At 42.0% G+C, this 17,359-nt stretch overlaps 1 protein-coding gene across 1 annotated transcript; it reads right to left on the bottom strand.

Annotated features, from left to right (window-relative positions):
• Positions 1-553: 553 nt before the first annotated feature.
• On the bottom strand, positions 554-11,716 carry LOC112888634 (cell division cycle and apoptosis regulator protein 1). Its single transcript, XM_025954901.1, has 23 exons — positions 11,512-11,716; positions 11,226-11,377; positions 10,978-11,109; positions 9,509-9,805; positions 9,396-9,416; positions 9,250-9,311; positions 8,228-8,983; positions 8,080-8,125; positions 7,537-7,629; positions 7,383-7,438; positions 7,152-7,260; positions 6,577-6,791; positions 6,428-6,491; positions 5,161-5,334; positions 5,030-5,060; positions 3,989-4,944; positions 3,796-3,870; positions 3,525-3,599; positions 2,255-2,716; positions 1,598-1,831; positions 1,250-1,291; positions 1,095-1,157; positions 554-901 (listed from the first exon to the last, which is right to left on the bottom strand). The coding sequence occupies exons 2-23, from the start codon at positions 11,298-11,300 to the stop codon at positions 812-814; spliced, it is 4,128 nt and encodes a 1,375-aa protein (XP_025810686.1). The 5' UTR covers positions 11,301-11,377; positions 11,512-11,716; the 3' UTR covers positions 554-811.
• Positions 11,717-17,359: the final 5,643 nt, after the last annotated feature.

Here is a 17,359-nt window from a genome sequence, read left to right as displayed (position 1 = left end):
GATTTTCTCAAAATAAAAATAAGCTCGAAGATCAGATGTGATGGCGACGTCACTAGCATTGACATGCCCCTCACACCTCGCAACGAAATACGAATGCTACTTACATTGTTGGTACAATCACAATACAAGGAAAACTAAACAGCAAGTTACAGGAGTCGGAGTCCCCAGAGAGAGCGCAACGGGCTTCTCCGAATGGTCACTTGCGGATACCGGCTCAAGTAGATGTTCACAACATTGCGAAATTTTGGTACGATTTCAAACACCGCCAATCCGCATCTAAATCTTTTAGTTCCAACATGGGATGCTATGATAAAACAACCTTTCCTCTCTTTTCTTCTTTTATTAGAAAATAGAGCGCGAGGCGAATTCAGAATGCCTAACCTACCGAAGACAGTAGACAAACAGGCTCGTGAAACCACCGCAACGATTTGCTAGGAGAATGGTCAAAACCTCAGGAAAAGGGTTCCCTGTCCCGCAGAATCAGAGGCCGTCGAAACTCGAAATAACTTCTAGTGAAATGTGAACATAGCTAAAACGATCAAAAGCAAGATCATGGCACCAATAAGCATTATTTCAAAGTTTTTTTTTCCCTCGGGTGCAAGCATTCATGAACTGCAATTTTCCTTGATGCAGCACAACAGGGTTGCCCAGTTTATGATATGACAAAAAAAAGAGCAAAGAAAAAAAAAACATCCAACCAGAAAAGAAAAACTGCTCCTCTGCAAACAGGTAGCCAATCCCTTTATAACTAATCCAAGGAGTCCATCATAGTTGACTTGAACATGCTAACAGGGGTCAAGGCAACTCCAGATCACAGGTCAACTATCTTCACAAGCTTTGGATAGAGTATGCGATTGTCCCTTGCAGAATTGCTCTCAATAAGAGCAATTTGAACCAAGTCCTGCAGACAGCAGACAGCGAGCTATCGTTAGAAAGCCACGACAAATTGAGAATACCAACGCCAACAAATAGAATATCCTAAATGCTTCTCCCGAGGAAGCTACATTCAACTGCCAAAAGAATTGTTGTGTTCAACAATGGTAAACAGTTTATAAGGCTGGGAGGGGGTTCTAAATAACAGAATTGTATCTGACCTTCACATCCTTGCTCGATAAAAACTTCCCCAAGTTGTGAAGAATACATCTTAAATCATCCACCTGAAGTTGTGAAATAACGATGGTGGCTGTAACCACTGGAATCAAAATAGCTGAATTGAATTTGAAATAATAATGCAGGGTTTGTATGTTACCTTGAGATATCCTGCTCTGTTTTGGTCGAAGTACCTAAAGGCCTATAAGATGGAGAGAGAAAACAATAATGACAACATAATCTGGGCCAAACTAATTATATTGTCTCTTCAGCATATTGCGAAGTTTTTTCTTTTTTACTTAATTCGTTTATTCTGGATGTAACTAACAGAGTTAAGAATAGGGGCAAATGGAGTCTTCAAATTCAAAAAGTAGGGGTAAAAACACAAACGGAGCAAAAACGAGGGTAAAATTATAATTGGAGTTCAAAGTAGGGCCAAGAACGCAGTAATCCCTTATATTATTGTATGTTTTATACTAACTCTTAGCATCAGGGGAAAAAACATTACCTGCAATAGTTCCTTATCAACCACCTCATCTTTTGCTGGCTTCACCTCCTTACTAACTACCTTCTCTCCACCTTCCACCGAGTCTCCTTTCTCTGCCATAGACTGCTTTTCCTCCACTGAAGCAGCTTTGTCGTGGATATTAGCGACATTTTCCAATTCAGGCTCCTTCGTAATTTTGTTATTTCCACCATCTTCTGCAGCTACTTCTGGCTTAGCCTCTCTGTCATCCTCATTCTGTCACAAGACAATGAGGTGCCACACAGACACAGATTAGAAATAGTTAGTTCCATGCACTAGCTTTATATACCTCTTGCATAAAGTTGAAACTCAACATACAAAAAAATACAATATCGTTTTGTTTCTGAAGCTAAAATATACTACTTTGTAAGACCTTAACTATAACCAAGATGTAAGATTTGTAAAATGGCAGCCTCAAGCACTAGAGGGACTTGAAGTATGGTAATAGCCCACTTGATATTGACAGTGTTAGTGCTTGCCATTAGCCATTTAAGCCCAGGATTTGATTGGAATCACATGGTAAAGCATCATATGCTAAGGAAACAAACAGTGATAAATGACATGTCAGTTCAGAATCATGAAGAGCTGACTCAACGTATTTTGCAAAAAAAAATGATGAGAAAGAAAATATAATAATACCAGTTCTGCAGTGGGTTCTTCAGCATGAGCATCATCCATGTCCTCATCATCTTCATATATTTCTATTTCTTCAGGATCTTCCTCGTACTCAGGATCTTCCTCATCCATCTTTGTACCAGCTTCAGCTTCATTGAGGGCAGCTTCTGAATGTTCAGTGTTCATCTTTTCCCCACCCTCTTTTGCTGGTTCATCAAGGTTAGCGATCGGATGATCAGTGCCTAATTTTACCTGACCCTCTTTTGACTGTTCATCATGGACGCTTGCTGAATGATCTGTGCTCATCTTTTCTTCACCCTCTTTTGTCATTTTAACATCCCCCCCTGGATTACCAGCACTTTCAGTTATGGTCTCATGAGCTGTCTTGGGTCGCTTCTCTGAGGATTTCTTCTCTTCTTTCTTTAGATCTTCCTCTCTTTGGCGTTTACGTTGATTCCTCTTCAAAACATAACGCTTGGACAGTTTCTGTGAAGAAAAAACAGACCAAATGTTGAAACATATCGATGTGCCAAAAGGCTAAAAACATAGGGGTTGGTCATGGTTACAATGACAGCATTTAGCGTGGATGGGTACACCTACTTTCATGCTTTCATGGTATAGCATGGTATGTAACCCTAAGTTTATCGATATTACAGCCTCTAATAGTTTACATTAGAAAATTTCAAACTTCCACTAGAAACAAAATGCACCATCACTAAATGCCAAGTCAAGGTTGACCATGAGAGCCACACAGTGAAAAAAATCCAGTGTACCCAGGCATTTGAGAACTAAAAATTTAGCCAAGTTGGACTCTCCACACCTGATCCAGATTTTGAGTTATATTTGGCAATTCCGAGTTATATGCTTATTTCTGGGTCCAACTAACAGTAGAGTGAGTTGCTGTCTTGAAAAGAGCAGCTTGAGTCTCACTTGTAGTCGCAAAGTGAGATTAGTCAACAACTCATGAAAAAAGGAATGAGAGCAGCCCTGATACTTAGTTATTGAATACTAGGCAGCAGCTATAGTAAGGAAGAATATATCGTAGGTGACATCATGATTGGAGCAAAGCATATATCAATGCAGATTTAGGGTGCTCAAAGCATCCCAGAATTGATAATGATAAATCACCAAAAGATGTTAATGGAAACATTTGTATAAATTTTAGCACCAGGGCCTTCTTACATTATACTACGGTACAATAAGTCTCAGAAGAGGTGTCATCAGATGAATTAAAAAGGAGAGAATTATTTGGTATTTATTTAAGCTAAATCATTTGCAGAGCTGAAGAATGTACCTCAAGAAAAGACAGGATAACACAACCCATTCTGTGTTGAAGCATTTCACTGAATGACTCAGCAAACAAAGAAAGCTGAGAAGGAATAGAAAGAACAGATCAGATTACATATGCATGAGCATGAGCTCAAACACAAAAATCTAAAAAGAGATTCTATGCTGCAATATGCTCCCATGTACCAACTAGGTAGCAGCAAAAGATATAAAGGTTCACATGTTAGTCTCTGTTGAAATACTAACAAGCATCAATCAAATAATTACAGAATACAGACCTCAAACACTGACTCCTCTATATCCTTGGCAGTATAATCTAGGAGGCCGTCCAACGAAAGGGATGTCGAACGGAGCTGAAAAACAGAAAGCTTGGAATGATAAACATCTCCTGGGCAATTCATATTTCATATGAGCATGTTTGAATAGAAGAAATATATGGAACAAAAAGGAAATTATGTATGTTATCCATACTTTAGATTCTTTACTCCTTTTTGCCTGAAGAATGAATCCTGGATATTTCGGAGGTTCATCAGACTTCTTCTTTTCTTTCAAGTCATTTAGTGGCTTTAGCTTTGGATCCACCTTGATGTCTCTATTCTTCTTCTCTTTATCATCCTTTGTCTTCTCTTTCTTTCCATCCTTTTTCATATCTTTTTGTTCCACAGCTTCCTTGTGATTAGCCTTATCACCATTTGGACTTCTGCCATCAGTCAATGTGTGCTCCTTTTCCTCTGGTTTCTCTTCTTCCTTCTGATCCTTCTGACTTGAGACATCTTCAGCAGAAGTTTTGGACCCTTCTTGCAGCTTAGTCTGAGAAGTTCCAGCATCGGTTGAACTCTCAACATTTTTCTCTGGCTGAACTTCTGCTTCTTTCTTACTCGTTTCGGCAGGGGTAGCAGGAGCAGTCAACTGAGACCCTGAAGCAGAAACTTTTCTTTTAACAACCCTTCGAATTATTCTCTTCTTACTGGTTTTCTTTGCTTCAGGCTGCTGATTGCTGCCAGCTCCCTCCTGTTCTTTTCCAGCATCCTCACTGTTTTGTTGACTCTGCCCCCCTTCTGCAGTTTTGCTTGCAGATTCTGCTGCAACATTCTTGCCCTCAGTAGAAGATTTATCAGCTGAAGCTGAAGCTGAAGCTCCAGCGGTTGGTTTTTTCCGAACAACTTTCATAACCTTTTTTATTACTTTCTTTTTTATGGGCTTTTTATCCCCAGCCGCATGGTCAATGGAGGAGCCCTCTGTAGTTTTTGCTTCAACATCCCCACCCATCTTCTCAGTGGGTTCCTCAACTTTATCAACCTTACCTTCCACATCCGTACCTTTCTGATCCATATCAGCATCAACTTTATCATTTTTCATATCACTGGATCCAACATCACCTTCTTTTAAAAGGTCACCATCTATACTTTTACCCTTGTTCAGTTCCCCTGAAATTGTTAACAGATTGTCTTACATTTTGCTCTCAAAGACATGTAAAAGAATTCAGTGAAATTCAAAATGAATCTTCCAAACCTTGCTTCTGCTCTTTTGATTCACCAGGGCTCTGAAACAAGGCAACAAAGGATACAATACTTTTAGTAAGAACTCCAGAGAAAGAACAAAATATATTCACACAATTAAAGGACAATAATAGGACAAAGTACCTTTTCCTTTTTCATAGTGAGCTGCTCCCTTTCTGCCTTTGATTTTCTATATGCAATCCAGTTATTCTTCCATATATCAACTGAAGGCAGGCATTCCGACAGATTAGGCACAAACAGTACAGTAATTTCTTTATGACTAAAGAGTCCATCTTTGTCGATTCTATTGTAATGGACCTGCACGTTTATTTATGTGATCAGCTAATATATTCCATCAAGCATGTAGTGAGAAGTACATGGACTACACCAGATACAAAGTACAATATCCTGGCCAGTTGTAACGCACAAGTTACAAATCATACTAAAATATGAACGGCTTTGTTTCGGATGAACTCTCGAGGATGTTCATATCAGGTATAAACAGAAAGCAAAACTGTTTGAGAGTACTACTTCCGTCACAAAAAAACAAGTCATTGTAGGATTCAAAATTTGTCCCAGAAAACAAGTCATTTTACCTATTTAGAAAGTGCATGTGCATGCAATAATCAATTAGTGCCAAATATGGGTAATAAATAGGGGCAAACATGGTCATTTTACCTCCTTGTTAATCCGTCATAGAATTTCTAGAATGACTTGTATTTTGGGACAGAGGGAGTATGTATTAACTAATAATACCTTCATCTTAAATATATCGCATTTAGGACAAGCTAATTAGTTCTAAAAATTAAACAATTTTGATTGTCCTAAACATCATATATTTAAGAACGGAGAGTAGAAAAGTGCAAGTTAGTTGAAATGAATCAACATACTAAATTTTATGCATGATTTGACTTGGTATCACTTGGTAAGTCGAATATACCAGTGCAAAATGAAATAAAAATCCAATGATACCACTTTCCCATTATTAAATCTATATACACTGCTGCTCGAAAAATAAATCTATATACGCTGTCTGATCGTTGTTCAAAACTTACAAAGTTTGAACCTTGATATACATCTGCGCCTTATATATATGACATAGGGAGTATAATGTAGATAATTGTATTGAGTATTGACAAGTTACAGCAATGGTATTCTGGATCCAGAATATGATGCAGTGAAAATATCGTTCTGGGTTTGAGATTGTAATTGAACTGGCAACATTATACGAGGCAGCAATAACATAAATAGGCATGTTTATCTTACTAAACAAAGGAACATTCATTTCTCAATTTGAAAGAGACAGGCAAGGTGAAAGAGTAGCAGGTGGTAGAAGCATATCTTCCTTGAAAAGATAGCATGCACTACATACAAGTTTCTTGAAAGTGCTAAGAAATAACTTCACATGTACCTCGACAAAACGATTCCAGTGGGTGCAATTAGAAAGATCAACTTGAACCAGTTCCTTAACACATCTGTCCAAGTTAGATAAATACCAAGTCAGATAAATATCAGTACAACTGTAAGTTGTTCATCATACCTTGTCTGATAATGGCATACCTGATGGCAGTTCGAATCAAGCAAGAACAGTCAACTGATGGATCACCACCATCTATTGCTGCATTCCAAGGGCCCCCAATTGCAAAAAGAGAGCGATCCTTCTTGAACACAGCAAATTTTAAGAGATTGTTCAAGTGCAAAACTCGTTCCTCAGTATTTCTCAATGAAGTTATTTCAGCAAAGGCACCTTTGCTCATGCCACTCATCAATAGTACCTACACACAGTCACATGTATAAGCAGCGCCGCAGCAGGATAGTAACATGGAAATCATTGCTATCACAAACTGCAAAATTTGCTATTCCACATGATGCCTATCGTCAAAAGTGAGATAAGCACAAGTCAAGCATATCAACACCCAAAAAAGGGAATGGCATTTTAAGGTCATGGGTAATATAAGCCAGCACGCAAAATTATGCACCATGTATTTGCATGTGATAACAGATAGTTCTCAGTTTTTAAAAATATCGATAGTAATACAGCAGTTTATCTGCTAATCACATGAGCTACAACTTGCAACATGTACAGCTTAACAAAATTCATATATTGAAACAAACATAGAATTGTAGGTGGAAACCTTTGCATTCCAAATGGTGACTGGAGTATCGGAGCTTGATGTTTTCTCAGAAGAGATCATTGCTCCTTCATCAGCACAATCATCAGCATCATGGATATCATGCTCCAGACTGTTTTCCAGCAATTGCAACATAGTGGGAATTACATGATTTTGGAAACATGAGAACTTCAAGAAGGAAAGCATCTATAACAGTATGTGTGCATAATAATGCATTCCCAATAAAAGGCATACCTTACTGGTGTATGGAGAGAAAGATTTAAGTTTTCTTTAGCCCAGTTCAAGACAATCTGCACACCAGTAAGTGACAAATTAGAGAGGAGAGAGAATTCTGAATTCCACACTGAATATTGATCAGCAGCAGGAGGTCACGCACAGAATGCCAGACCTTAGAAAATTCTGGATTAATTGCAAGTCTGGGATATCGTTTTGTCAAGGACAGATAATCCCTCTCATCATCCACAAAGCGAAATGGAAGCACCTAGCAATAACATCACAGTTAGCATTAAGTTCATAACAGGGAGCAAACTACAATAACCCCTGCAACAGGTGTAATGACTATAAAAAGGGAACAGAGAACAAAGAAAGCAAGACAATTATTCATGGTTGCTGGTCATGTATTCTTGTGCGATCAATGATCAAGGCATGGCCCGAATGCTCTTCAAACTCATTTAAGTCGTGAGTTTCCATATACAAGAAAAATACAGCAAAGATCTTGTACCAGGAAGGGAGGAGCCTACTGGAAAGGCAAAAGAAAGGATAGGTGACGATGGATGCAAGGACCCAAGGAGCCAAGGAGCAACAAAGAATCAGCTTAGATGGACAAGAACCAGGGGACCTTAAGATTGGAATGCATCAAGGAGGCTAGGGAAGAACTAAAAATGTCAAGTGATTTCTGCAATAACACTGACAAACACAGCTGTCTATTTACCTTGCAAATATATTCTCTCTTTATTTCTTTAACAGGTGAACGATGCCTTCAGGACAACAAATAAAAATGTTAGTTTAAAAAGCTGCACCAAAGACGAAGCAGCAACCTATTGCATCCACAAAGCTGCAGAAGAAACATGGAAGTCCACCTATGCACAGCTTCACGTCGAGGGGAAACTCGCCGAACAGGCTTCTCAGATCTAACAGAAGAAGAACGTCGTCGATCACCAGGTACTCTAGGTGGAGTGTGCTCCCGCCTTGGATCAGCTCCGTGCTTTCTATCCCGTTCTCTCTCCTTCTCCCGCCGCTCACGTAGTCGTTCTCTTTCACGTTCGCGTTCCCTTTCTCTTTCACGTTCGCGTTCCCGTTCTCTATCACGTTCTCTTAGTAGTCTTTCACGGTCCCTTTCCCTTTCACGCTCTCTTTCTCTTTCACGATCTCGCAAGTCTCGTAACTCACGTTCCCGCTCCCATTCAAGCTCCTTCTCTCTTTCCAGCATTAGGTCCCTTCTGCGCTCTTCATCTCTTATATCCAGTTCGCGGCGATAACCAATGCGATCAACTCTACGTTCATCAACCATGGAGATGCCTGGATGTACGCGGGGTAAGATGCTATCTCGGTAATCAGGATCTGAAGATGGGTGGAGCAGGCCTTTCCCCGAGGAATAATCACGTCCAGGAGGCAGACCTGCCCCATATCCAGTACTTGATGATCCTTGTCCGTAGAGGCTGTCAATGTTTGTCCTTGGAGCTCCTTCCAACAATGAAGCTGCCTGCTGTCTTCCGTATGGAGCAGTCCCAAGAATGGACATGTTGCGACTCTCAGCTTCGACTCTTCCATATGCACCAATTTCCTGGGATGCTTGATGGATTGGAGCGGACCTTCCTGCAAAGTAATCGGCTTGTCTGCCAGAAATGCATACTATACTCAGTGCATGGGCTATGTTCTGTTGCAGTGATAAACACACAATTGATTGCTACTGATTTAGTTTTCCAACAATATCAATTAGAAGTACCAAAAACAACTAATGGGAACAGGGGCTATGCCAGAGATTATTTAACAAACACATGGTCATTCATTGATGCACTATCATGTTCGTGCACGTGGGTGAAAGTCTATAAATCAACAACATTCTATATTCATTTCATAGAACCCAACTGCGATAGTATACCTTGTATCAGATCCAGGCTGCAGCTGGCCTTTCAGGAGCTGCTGGTGGCGCATAGATGAACCCTAGAAAATTAACAGGATATAATGAACAACATGTTACCACAAAGAACAAAATAGTGTTCTATAAGTAGGGAGATAAAACTCTACCTGCTCCATATGGTCATGAACCTGAGATAAAATAGAAGAAGGGTTACAACAATGCTCTGGTTATTTACAATCTAGAGGGGGGAAGGCAAAAAGAACAATAGAGAGAGAGATACCTGGTGACCAGCAGGCATATGATCAGGATACCTTCTATCCAAATCACTGAGACCATCTCTCCTACCAAGATTAGCTGAGTGTTCACCATACATCCTTCTCTCTAGTGGATAATCAGTGCCATACTGTTCTAGCTTCTGTGCATATCCACGCACAGCCATATAGTCATCATTTGGTCTTGCCAGGCTAGACCCCACAGGTGCAGACGAGAACTTAGATGACTCAGAGAGCGAAGTTGGACGAGTTGGCAAGCTAGGAAGAGTTGAAGAAGCTGGACCTTTTCCACCAAGTCCACCAACCTATTGAAAAGAATGAGAATGTTTAATTGATATATTCACCAACAAAATTCTGGGAACTACATGAAATGATTTTTAACCGTATGAGTGACTGAAACAGCTCGATCAGGTGATCCAGCAGGGATTGACATAATAACAAGGTGACTGGAGTGACTAAACAGGGGGCTAAACAAAAACACAGTTAAATAATTCAGAAATAACAAAAGTGTACATCAATAGTAAATCCCTTCATAGCCCATTCTTCATGCTACAAACATGTGATCCCAACCTGCAGTACACTTTTGATCCCAACATCAAGTCCCACCAGTTCTGCTTCTAAATTGTCAGGGAGCAAAACAAGTAAAAAAAAAAGATAATAATAGAGGATAGTTAAGCTTTTTTGCAGTTGAAAACTAGAACTTAAGACTCCCGAGCAAGACCTAAAATAAGCTCTCAATGAAGAAACACATCTTCATAGCTTAGCATGTTCTGGAACAGGGGAACCTACAAATGACTACATCTCTGAAATGAGAACAATGACACTGTAGGTCAACCAATTTCACTTCTGTTCACTGATTCTCCAGACATTATCGATCACTGGAAATGGCAGGCAGTTGCTTTGCCTAATTCCTAAAAGTAGACGATCTTTTACACCTAACTTCCAAAAAAAAATACATTGACTGTCTTATTCATGTGTTCTAAATTGCCATTTTTGCCGATAGGACAAAGCATATATAAGAAATATAAACAGAGCATTTCCAATTCAGAATAGGAACAAGGATAGGCAAACCCCAATAGAAATTCAGCCAGAAATACTTCACAAATATTTACTTAACCTGGAAGTAATACTAACCCATCCAAACCAGTCTTCAACACTGGTCAAATTTAGAGTTTGTGTATCATAAACGTCCATACTGATCCACCGAATATTCTAATTCAAGAAAGCATGTGACTTCGTGGTGCTTTGACCCTCGCTACATTCCAAAGTATCGAACTAACAGCTAATAACTTTTATTATTTTCCTTTAATCAAGGTTCCTCACTGACACACGCAGCATAAACAACAAGTCGCAAAAAGAAGTAACACGCCAATCGCATTAATTTGAAAGAAATAACACTACCAATTTAATAAATCGCATATAGTCTTCAATTTTAGAAAAAGGAATAATGGAACAGATTTCAGTTACAGTTAACCACCTGTTGTGCGCCATAAACTGAAGCGTACGGCCCGCCATACTGCGCAGCAGCCCCCTGTCCAGCTCGGGCACCGAACCGACCACCATCGGCGCCACCCACCGCTGCCGGTGCTGTAAATCCAGTGCTACCAGGCTGCAATGGAGCAAAAGCCCAACCGAAAAGGCGGGAACACAAATGATAATCTGTAAGGAAACTGCATCGAACAACAAACAGAAGCAAACATAGATGGATTCTTCACTGAGCCTTACAATTTGGCCATACGGCTGCTGCCCGCCATACGGCGGCTGCTGGCCGTAGTGACTGGGCCCTTTCGAAGGGAACATGGCGGACGCGCCCGCCTAGGGGCTCCTACCCGGGCACAATACCCGGCCGAAACACTCCGCGCCCACGAACCAAGCGCCTGCGGGATGAGAAGAAGCAAAGCCTACATGTCTCAGCACCAACGAAGAACGAGGCTGGAACGAATCCAATCCAATCCAGCCACCGGAACTAACAGATTCGATCCGCTGCCCACGAACACGGTCTAGGGTTTACCTTCGGGATGTAGGATGAAGAAGCCTGATGGCGTCGGATGGGGGCGAGTCCCCCGTGCGCCGCGTCGTCGGGCTAGAGCGGGCTCCGCGGCCGTAGGCGAGGGCCGCTCCGGCGGAAGAGCGGCGAGGGTCGGCGGCGGCGGTGAGGGCGGGCGAGGGTTTGGGCTAGGGGTTCGGCGAGCGAGCGATAGGGGGTGCGCCTGTACGACTAGGAGGCTCCGCTTTATTTTTGCTCGATGTTTTACAAAAGCCACGTGGTTGTATTTTCTATCATTCCTAGCCGTTGGATTGGGTATACTCCGTGCCCCGCAGCCACGATCCACACCGTTGGTTCCTTAATGCTCGAGGCTGGTGTCGCTAGCTACCACGTCCGCTTTACTTTTACTCATTTTCTTTCATCCTCCGTCGGAGGCCGCTGCAGTGTCTGACCGCCACCAGGCAGGCCATCGTGCCGGAGATCGGGCTGCCGGAGATGGTAGGAGATCGCACATCGTACGTGTGAAATGTGCCGAGAAGAGGAACTAGCCAACTAGGACTCAAGAATGGTATTGTTTTAATTTTTAAAGTTGCAGTACGAATTTATTTAGAAGATGACACGCCAAATTGCAAGCAACCAAATCCTGAATACAACCTGAAAGCTTACCCCAATAAAAAGAGTACGAAGCAGATACGTAATTTAAGAAAGAAGAAAATACATATGGTGGTCGAATCATGCAAAAGTCATTATGGCAACATGTCCATGCGTATTCTTAGCCACCGGTAAGAGAACAAGGAGACAGCACAAAGAAGAAAATACATATGGTGTTAGCGGCATGGTTGTTGTCACACCCTAAAATATTTAATTTTAGGATGTGACTATCTTTTACAATATGTTCATCTATCAATAGGATTTTCCGAGAATTTTAAAGGTTTTCTAGCAATTATTCTATTTATCCTAGAGCTAGATCTTTTTATTTATTTATTTGGAAAGCTCTAAAATTCTTTTTCATTAGTCCCAAATATTCTATTTGGATTCCTCATGTCCTAAATTTACCTCCCGATTTTCCTTGGAAAATTTTGGGATTCTTCCGGATATATTTTTCTTGGTTTGAAATATTTATCTGGACTTTTCCAGATTTATTTTGAACTTAAAAATATGTTCTGGAAAATATTTCTATTTTGATTTTCATCGCAGTCGGACCGAGCCGTATCTTTGTTGTATAGCCTTTTAACCTTGTCCTCTCTGAATCTTTAAAATGTCCCATCAAGCTCCCAATCCTCTAACCATTTTTCCCGATCAAGTCATGCTCGAAAACGACGCCTCGTGGCTCGTCTTCAGTGTTTTTCCGACGATGTTCGATCACCATCAGATCCAGCGACTCGGCCTGATTTCTCTCTTTTATAATTCATGTTCTCGAACGAATCGTTCATGTTCAACCAGCGCTGTCAGCTCGTTTTCCTGTTCAGCCTTCACCTGAGCTCGCGCTCGCAGCGCCGCCGCTGCTTGCGAGATCGTGCGCCCATGATAGAAGTCTCGAGCGCTGAGACCGCGCGACCCTCCTGCTCGCAAGGCCGAGCGCCTGAACCGTTGCGCCCCTGCGACCTCCTTCTGCATCGCCCCCGAGTTCCTGCAGATAGTCGCTCCTTTCCCCTGATCCTTCTCTACAACATCATGGCCCCACCTGTCATTTCCTTTTCCCCTTTTCGCCCCAACCCGTTTCGTTTTCTGTTGAGGCCCAACCCGTGCACGCGGAAAACTCGGACTCCTCGCACACAGCACCCCTCTAAAGGGCGAGCCAAAACCCTCGGGCCGCAGCACGATCTCCTGCTCGCAATCTGTTTCCTATGCAGCGCTGTTGCCCTAGCACCTGCTGCCCCACGCATCCTCCTCCTCCGCTCGTCTCTGCGCAGCCGCCGCATGCCCCTGCAGTGCGCCTTCCTCCTCACGTTCCTGCATTGCCCGGCGCCCTCACCTGCCTGCATTCCCCCTCGTGCGCAGCCCCTGCGTTCTCCCCCGCGCAGCAGAGCACCAGCGCTGCCCAGCCCAGGCCGCCCCTGCACAGCCGCCGCCATGCATCTCCTATGCGCCCAGCACCGCAGGAACAAAGCAGCCGCGTCGCCCCTGCTCCTGTGCGCCGCCCTACCCTTGAGCCGCGCCCCCTGTAGGCCGCCCGCCCCGGCCCCCCTGCGCTGCCCTTCCCCTTGCCTTCCTCCTGCTGCTGCCGCCCAGGACAGAACGAACAGGAGCAGAACCGCTTGGAACAGAACAGACCCGCGAAATTCGATCTCTACGATGCGTCCCCGTGGTAAGTTAGGTATGGAATTGAATCCCCTCGTCGTCCTCTTTCTTTTCCCCCACTTCCCGCGACCTCTCGTGCCCTAAATCGCCGGCAATTTGAGCTACAGTACCCGCTGGTCACCATGGGAGGCTGTTTCAAGCTTTTTTGCAGATTGGTCCCTGGAAGATCCTGTAATTATCGTGTAATTTTCTGTGTCTGCGAAAATTGCAGAAAACCCCTAGATCTTTTCCATCTTTTCAATCCAGCCCCACCATGAAAATTTTCAGATCTAACCCTAATCTTTTCCTATTTTGCAAGCATTATTTTCTGTGTCTTGCAATTCTTTGCTGCTAGCCCCTGTAGTCTATAGTTATTTGCGTATAGGTCCTCGCAGCCCTGTTTTATATTTTATGCGTAGTTTCCGCGTTTTAGATCCGTTTCGATCCGTTCTTTTTGCGTTAGTCTTCTAAAACCCTAAGCTATCGTTTAGTAGCGTTGTTGTGCCGTAATTCCTGTTTTTAAAATTAAATATCAATTTAATTTGAATAATATCCTCTCATCTAGTTTTCCGAAAGAAAATCCAATTAAGTCTTTCCTCCGGTTTTCATAATTAATGTTAATTTGATTAATATCAACTCAAATGTGTTTGTAATTTAATTTGTTTAGTTCAATTCGAATCATAAGTTATGCGTTTAGATGTTCTCACAAGTTTTCTTTTCTAATTAATTATTTAATTAGTGTAATTTATACATAGAGAATTGTATATAAAATTTGACTAAGTTCTACTTCGTCTTTATAAATGCAAATATAATATGAGTTAATTATAATTAGGGATATTCTCTTTTGAATATCTTTTACATTAGTTTTCTGGATTAAAATAAATGAAAGCCTATCGTTCTTTTATTCTTTTATAATATAAATCTCCCGATAGCTGTATCTTTTCAACCCTAGCTCCGTTTTCCGCGTTCCTTTCGCCCTCGTGACCGTAGCATCGAGCTTATCCTTTAGTTCGCTCTTTTAAAGCTTTCCTTTTGTTTGTTGTATTTGTTCTTAGTTGTTCTTGTTTGTTTGCTTGCTTGTATGCTTCGGTCGGATGCTTGTGCGACGTTAGAAGAAGCGCGACCCAAGAGCTTTGAAGATATAGAGTTTCAAGAACAAGAGTTGAAGACTCTGAGCAGCTATTCTCTAAAAGAAAGACAAGTGTTTCCTTGATCATGCTTTTGTCCTAATAATCACAATAAATACAACATTTTCTTTATATGCATGCATGTGTCCTAATTTTGATGGATCCTAATTAAGGATATGCCTAGTCTTTATGATAATTCTTTGTCAACCTGGGTTTTATCTTTATTATTGGGTAGCTATTGCTTAGTCGCTATAACTGGTTTCGGTTTGGGAATAATTTATAATCATGATGACAACAATGATGATGTTACACCTGTTTTATCCATGTTCATGCTCTTTGTATTGTTAATCACAAGATTATATGTTTAATCGGAACATGGAGAACCACCCAGGAAAACAGTGCAACCACAATACTATATGGCTCTAGTCTTGGCTAATTAATTAGAGACTCTAGCTTATGATAATCTTACCGAAAGGGCAAGAGGGGTTGCATCGTCGGGGTATAGCTCGGTCCTCTTGAGGGTATGATATGGTCCTGGGTAAGGCGTCTGCCTCATTAGGGAGAGTTATGACCGCTTTGACTTGAAACCTCAGCGGACTATCATAAGTTAGGGAATCTTTGTAAAGGCCTCGTAGTGAATCTCTTGCCACTCACCTCGGAAGTGTTTAAGAGGCTAGCTACCTCGGGCAAATCGGGAGACACGAATTGTGGGTAAAGTGTACAACCTCTGCAGAGTGGAAAACTGATATATCAGCCGTGCTCACGGTTAAGAGCGGCTTGGACCCTCACATGATAATTGAACTTGAAGATGAATTAAATCGTGGACCATGTTTATGGTTATGGTTATCGTGGACCATATATATGGTTGTGGTTATGCTTATGCTGTATCTCTTCTCTCTCTTTTAATGTGGGTTTTTGGTATGAACTTATACCATAGTAATCAGGTGCTAATAAAATTTGACCAATTAAAATTGCTTATCGCAGTAAGCCAGTCAGCCTTTCCTTGATTTTGGCCTTCATGTCATATAATTTCCAACACTTGCTGAGTACCAACCATAAGTGTACTCACGCTTGTTATAATTGCTGCTCAGAGGAGAAAGTGATCTGAAGTCTTTTGAAGATGATGCTGAGTTCTAGGCCTGCGGAACCCCCGGTCGATTGCCTGTGAAGTGTGGAGCCTTCGTTTCCAGGATAAGCTGTATAACTCTGATAATCTTTATAGTCTTTTAATTCTCTTTTCGTGAGACTGTTGCTGATTATTCACTGATGAAGTCACTATATGTATGGAACTTGATCCTGGCATACATATAGTTATGCATTCGGTTTTGTCTTTAAAAACCGGGTGTGACAGTTGTTGATCAGAAAAATGGATTTTGCTAGTCTTTTGTAATGTGTGTTTGGATATCGGGTATGGTTCTTCTCTTATAAAACCTACTTAAAAATTTGACGGTTGACTTGTGAATGATCTTATATATGTGAAGATATAATAATCTATCTTTAGGTGTTGGTTTGTGTTGGGCTTCGTCGCCTCCGAAGAGCACGATCGGAGGTTATGCACGAGGATGGCGAGTGGAGAAGTCATGATAGTGACCTCCCACTTATTATATTCCACGAAGGTTTGTCTCCACTCGTAGGGATCGAAGGCCTTCAAAAGACCTAGACGAGGCGAGTCGCGGTAGTCGTGACCTTCGATCCTGCACCGAAGGCACTCCAACGCTAAAAAGAAGCCCGGTCTGGGTACGAAGACCTCCGATGCGAAGGTGATCAAGCTTCGGGGTTGGGGATGATGCTGCTGCAACGAGACCAAAAGATGATGACTCCTGAAGACAAGAGGCAAGACCAAGGTCAGCGGCAGGCGATTGAACAAGTAAAATGTGCAAAGGCTACCTTCGGTCCCACGAGGGAAGCGTGTTCCGGTGAAAGTAGGCAATTTGTACACTCCATGTATGTGAAATGACCTAGAGGACGGAATATCCTACGAATATTCCATGCAGTTGAGGGCATTTCAGGAATCATGCAACGGAGGTGAGGGGTATAAATACCCCCACCTTTTACTGTAACATGGATGATTTTTTAAGATTTTGAGAGTGCATGTAAGGTTATCCCATAGGATCATAACACTATTTTCACTTTTCTGTTTGGGGGAACATTCTTCTATCTGGGGAAACATTCTTCAGATCCCAATAGAGGCGCCCACCGTGTTCTCAGCTCGACAGAAAAAAACCTATGATGGCACCACCAAAGACGAAGTTTGTGAACTCCGGGACAAACACTCAGCCTGAGCCACACAGCACCAAGCACTAGCCACCCAAATGAGGAAACCTACCCCTGGTACAAGGCCAAACCCCCGGAGTCAAGAACTAAGACCCTCGAAAACACCACCGAACAGGAACCAGTAGTAGAGCTCACACTGGCGGAGGTCCTAGCACAACTCAAAGCTGTGGAGAAAGCAAAGGGCAAAATTA

Source organism: Panicum hallii, chromosome 4 (genome assembly GCF_002211085.1).
Source record: "Panicum hallii strain FIL2 chromosome 4, PHallii_v3.1, whole genome shotgun sequence".
NCBI lineage: Eukaryota > Viridiplantae > Streptophyta > Magnoliopsida > Poales > Poaceae > Panicum > Panicum hallii.
The sequence above is the reverse complement of the archived record's forward strand: the minus strand, read 5'-3'. Positions and strand labels throughout refer to the sequence as shown.

Coding starts and splice junctions, on each gene's coding strand:
- LOC112888634 (XM_025954901.1), bottom strand. CDS start 11,300: ATGTTCCCTTCGAAAGGGCCCAGTCACTACGGCCAGCAGCCGCCGTAT. Junction 8,984..9,249: donor CAGCCTGGATCTGATACAAG/GTATACTATCGC, acceptor CATTTCTGGCAG/ACAAGCCGATTACTTTGCAG. Junction 902..1,094: donor TATCGAGCAAGGATGTGAAG/GTCAGATACAAT, acceptor TGCTGTCTGCAG/GACTTGGTTCAAATTGCTCT.